This window comes from Chenopodium album, chromosome 4 (genome assembly GCF_948465745.1).
Source record: "Chenopodium album chromosome 4, dcCheAlbu1.1, whole genome shotgun sequence".
Taxonomy (NCBI): domain Eukaryota; kingdom Viridiplantae; phylum Streptophyta; class Magnoliopsida; order Caryophyllales; family Amaranthaceae; genus Chenopodium; species Chenopodium album.
Genome location: NC_137837.1, coordinates 68,874,471 through 68,879,723, shown reverse-complemented (window position 1 = coordinate 68,879,723; position 5,253 = coordinate 68,874,471). Strand labels below are relative to the sequence as shown.

Below are 5,253 nucleotides of genomic sequence, written 5' to 3'. Positions count from 1 at the left end.
AAAATGGTGTGTGGCTGATGATTCTTCCCAATATGTTGTAAAAAATTCTAAATTAATATTGAAATTATAAAACCAAAGTAACCGCATGTACAATCTTCTGAAGTAGAAGAACAGTGTTCAATTTGCAATTTGCAGGCTATGTACTGTGTCATAACAATATTTTTCTTAGAAATTAAAAGGAAATATGGCATTGTAAGATTAACTTTGATACTCATGAATGTTAACGAGGGTGAAGCTCCGTTATGGAAACCTCGTTTGTTGAATTCCCAACAAAGTTGTTATTACTAGATTGGTTTGAAGTACTCCCCTGTAGTGGAGCATTGTCTAGCATGTTGCCACGGTCGAAAAAGGCAGGCTTCGATGGCACCGGTAGGGAGATGGGATCACTTCTTAGCATAAGATCAGCTAGAGGCATAGTTGGTCTATCTTTAGGGTTCTGTTGTACACACAGTAAGCCAACATGGATACATCTTAGAATCTCCATGCTATGAGCGTTCGACAATGCAGGATCCACAACATTCCATGCTGTGCCTTCTATCCAATTTCTCCACACCTAGAAAATTAAATGTTCCAAGATCAGCAATTAGAGAAATTGAGCACTCATGCCTACTCGATCGACTGGTCCAAGATTATTGGTAGTTTCCCATGTGTGAGTGAAGAATAACCCGTTAGAGGACCAACTCAACCAAAAGCTTAAGCTGATGGTTGAGGCCCAGGAATATGTTTTATACTCTATCACTCCCCCTCACATGAAAGGCCCTTTGGGCTTGAAATGTGGATGCAGCACAGGCCCTCTCATACCCGGCGCGAATTAATTCCACTTTAAAGGAGGGGTGGATGAGATTCGAACCCGTGACCTCTATGTCACGTTGGCTCCGATACCATGTTAAGTAGTGGACATTTTTCATCTCAAGGGTGAGAGGAATAAGGCTCCTGATGTTGGAAACCGCTAGAGCAGGGTGAAAAGGACTCTTGTTGTCCGACATGGCGGTGAGAAGAAGAGAAGAAAGAAGAAAGGAGAAAGCTAGGGCGCTGCGGAAACGAAGAAGAGAAAAGATCGTGAAAATTGCCCTAGGTCTGAGAAATGTACTTTATTACTTGAAGAAAATAAGTCAATCATGAACTGTATAATCATTAAAATATTATAGTAGTCAAATTTCAAACTACTACAATATAATTTTGAATGATGACTAACTAAATTTTTTTTTATGTACTACTATCAATGTAACTTTAGCATGGAATGAAACCAAATAAGGTAATGTTGTTGAGATATTGTATTAGCAAACTTACAAATTCAAGAAGGGTTTCTAGATTTTGTTCAGATCGAAATGAGCTAATTTTTTGCCCGCTTATAATTTCCAATACTAGAACTCCAAAACTATAGACATCCGACTTCATGGAAACTTGGCCTTGAAGCACGTATTCCGGAGCCATGTATCCACTACACCAAAATTGGATCACATTTAATTAGATGTGGTTGGAAACTAACTATGATCTTCAACTATAGAATTGCAATATATTACAGAGTATATATATACTTACAAAGTACCAACAATTTTGCTTGCCACTGATTGAGTTTGGTCAATGTTGAATAGTCTTGCCATACCGAAATCTGATATCTTAGGGTTAAATTCTTCATCCAAGAGAACATTTCCAGCTTTTAGGTCTCGATGAATGATTCGAAGTCTGGACTGTTCATGAAGGTAGATAAGTCCTCTTACAATACCATTGATGATTTTAAAGCGTGTCTCCCATCGTAGAAATGTATGCCTCTTAGATGAATCTGCAGTGTTTTTTTTAAAAATAAAAAAAAACGTATTTAGAATATATTTAACATAACATATTACATTGAGTACTCGTACCAAACCTACATGTAGATTGTTGATTGATGCTCCAAATATCACGATATATAGCTAGTTGCTATTTTCTAGTACAAGTTGTTAATTAGTGAATGTCATTAACTTTAATTTGAATCAAGGGGGTATGTTGGATATATCGTGGATTAGTGATTCAAAGTTAATTGTTGACTTTTCTTAAATTTAGGAATAAGAAGTTAGTGGTTAGTTTTAGTTCCTAATTATTATCACAGTAAGTTGTTACGTGAGAATATGAGGTAATGCATCCCTAGTCTATTTGTTATACCTATATAAAGCTTTCATTGTAGTTTGATTAATTACAACTTTTATTATTCTTTCCCTTCTCTCATCTCTATTTATTATTTCAACATAGATTAACCATACCAAATATAAAATTATCGAGGCTGTTGTTGGGCAAAAACTCGTAAACTAGAAGCATTTCATCCTCTTCCAAGCAGAATCCTAAAAGTGTCACTAAGTTTCGATGCTGGAGCTTAGCCAATATAAGAATTTCATTCTTAAATTGCTCATCGCCACCCCTCCCTAAATCCTTTGTGACAAGCCGCTTCACGGCTACTTCTTTGCCATCAGGCAGTTTGCCCTGAATTGATGAAAATTAAACAAGATATACACTTCTCAATCAGGTAATAACTATTTATGATCAGAAGTTATACAAAGGTGAAGGTCCATCACCTTGTAGACAATGCCAAATCCACCTCTTCCAAGCCAATTATCTTCTGAAAAATTGTTTGTTGCAACCTTGATGGATTCGAGATCAAATTGCAATGACTCGAGGGTAGCATTATCATTTTCTGTAATACATAAATGAATGGCATAAGCTCTTATTTATGTCATGAGCTAATTAACTTTTAACTCTATCTGCACCATTTAAATCGAACCTACCCGAGCATTGTTTCGTCTTTCTCCTTTTATGAATGTAGAAAGCAGTAATGGCACAAAGAAGAAGAACTATGAAGCCTACAACAGGAATTCCAGCTCTGATAATATAATAAATAGCACCGTTACTCTTGTCAGCAGCAGCACTGGATTCTGTAGGAGTAAAGGAGTGTTAATAAGATAGGCCCAAAAAAAAAAAAAAAAAAAAAAAAAAAAAAACTTTTACAATTGTTTAATAAAAGGTTTATCCCCTTAGCCTTATAAAGTATTCGACCTTCTCAATTTTATATCAATGTGGAATGCTTACATGTATTAGGATATGCTTCAAAAATAATTGCAATAACATGCACATCTGACTCTTCAAGGTAAATAATTATTGTTGTTAACTTCGAGCAACGTTTTTAATAGAGTATAAAACTTATTCCTGAGCCTCAACCATGAGAAATATTATAAGATTATTTTTTTTCTAAGCAAATTTTCAAAACATCAATTTTTTGAAATAAAAGTTGTAACTTAGCTTGTACAATGTCAAATGTTGCATTTTATTGGGATGGAGAGAGTAGTAATTTTGACGGCTTTATGTGCATAAATTTTAATTAATCCATCATATATCAAAAGAAAAGTACAATATCGAAGCTGAAAAGAGTTGATTAAAACTAGTTTAATTGATGCATTAATCAATAGGTCTACATTCATTATTGACTATTAGTACCTGGTGGGAGTGGTGAAGAAGGCTGAGGTGGAGGCAACATTGGATAAAAAGGTGATATACCATAAATCAGCATGCAACTAGGCCGAAGTATCGCCAGCGTTTGGCTCCTACAACAATCATCCATCATATCTCCATAAGCAAAATGCAAGCAATTTTCACACTGTAAGCCAAGTATATCAGGAGTACATTGCGTGAGACAGTATAATTTCCGACCATGAGAGAGGTTAGCCTCTGTCGTAGCATAGCCGTGATAAGCATCTTGGTAAGATGCTTTCATTATAATGTTCTCCATTGTACTGGGAAGTACCTCCTCTATTTTAGCCGAATCAGACGTGTTTCCGGGGCTTCTCCAACTCATCCAAGCGTCATAACTTTCCGGCTTGTTGTCAAAATAGCTGTTTGCATATCGCAGTGTACATTCCATGTAAAACATAAACGAGGTCTTTATTTTAGGACAAGATTGTGTAATATTCTTCGCTGCCAATTGCACACACTCATTGCAGAGATGAGTAGTGATATCACTTCTACAAAAGAATAGACCGTATACTTTGTCCGGGCTTTCACCACTAGTGGTGTTGAAGTATTTAGTTTTGGAGGCATGGGCTATGAGATCTTTAAGGAGGGCGTTGAGATTGTTTTCGTATCGGCTATTTTGTGTGTAATTACCTGTGTCATGAATACATATATGGGAAGCATGGTTTAGCTTTGAGGCTGCAATAAGAGAAATCAAAAACAACAACAAATGATAAAAGATTAGGAGTAGAGGTTTTGACATGTAGTTAAGTGATGTTACCATTTTGGCTTATGTTTAGTTAATAAAATTTGGTCATGAAATATAAATAAGACATAGATATTTTGTTGACTTCTTATAGAAATAAGACATGGAAACCATAAATTACAGTTGTGGTCTGACTAGTTTATATAGAAGTAATCAACCCTTTTGTCATAGTGTAATTTTCATTAGTGTTTAACATGATTATGTCTATCTTATAATATAGTTAATTATCATCTATTATATAGTGAAATATAAAGTTTCCAAGGGGGAATTTTTCTTACAATTAAGAATTTGCTATTTCTAGAACATGTTTATTATATCCTATCGTTTAGCCTAAACAATATATAAAAATATACTTGTTGCCTTCCACTTATCTATTTTGAGTTGGAAACATTAAACAATCAGGAGATACTAGTCTAGGCCAACTTATTAATCGTTGTGTTCATCTTCGGAGGATCCTATCGTGGAAAAGAGTCGGTAATCGAATCCTTGTTCACCGATGAACGCCCAATCGTTCTCTGCTTGCTATGATGATGTGACCTAGTGTCCCCTCTACTAGCAATGGACGTGATGAACGCAGGACATGAAGGCACCGGAAGAGCGAATGGCTACTTAGTATTAACACTAAAAAGGAAATTGTTGGTCGGTACTCTGCATTTTCTTGAACACAAAATAAGCCCATGTGTATGCACCTTATAATATCCACCTTTGATCTTATTGACAATGTTGGATCCACCATTTTTAAAGGTGTACCTTCTCTCCAATTTCGCCACACCTACACAACATTATGCACATACGTAGTATAAGGTATATAAATCTGATTTGTTACATAAACATATACAACAAAATGACCCTTTTGCCACGAATTATGCCACGGGAATAAAAAATTCGTGGCATAATTTGAGTTTGCCACGGGAAAATGTAGTCAATCCAAAAAGTTAATTGAGCACAAAATATTATGCCACGGGAGAAAAAAAAAAAAAAAAAAATCGTGGCAAATTGAAACTAGTTTG

General features: G+C 35.5%; 1 protein-coding gene across 1 annotated transcript; it reads right to left on the bottom strand.

Annotated features, from left to right (window-relative positions):
• Positions 1–220: 220 nt before the first annotated feature.
• Positions 221–3,757, bottom strand: LOC145628070 (cysteine-rich receptor-like protein kinase 25). Its single transcript, XM_081680395.1, has 7 exons — positions 3,466–3,757; positions 2,760–2,906; positions 2,550–2,668; positions 2,241–2,457; positions 1,543–1,783; positions 1,291–1,441; positions 221–553 (listed from the first exon to the last, which is right to left on the bottom strand). Exons 1-7 carry the CDS (start codon positions 3,755–3,757, stop codon positions 221–223), a joined length of 1,500 nt encoding a protein of 499 aa, XP_081536521.1.
• Positions 3,758–5,253: the final 1,496 nt, after the last annotated feature.

Bases quoted from the DNA above. Each gene is read 5' to 3' on its own strand.
- LOC145628070 (XM_081680395.1), bottom strand. From the start codon at position 3,757: ATGGAGAACATTATAATGAAAGCATCTTACCAAGATGCTTATCACGGC. The intron at 1,784-2,240 runs GTATGGTTAATC...AAAACACTGCAG, and splicing joins CCTCGATAATTTTATATTTG to ATTCATCTAAGAGGCATACA. The intron at 1,442-1,542 runs GTAAGTATATAT...ATTTTGGTGTAG, and splicing joins AGCAAAATTGTTGGTACTTT to TGGATACATGGCTCCGGAAT.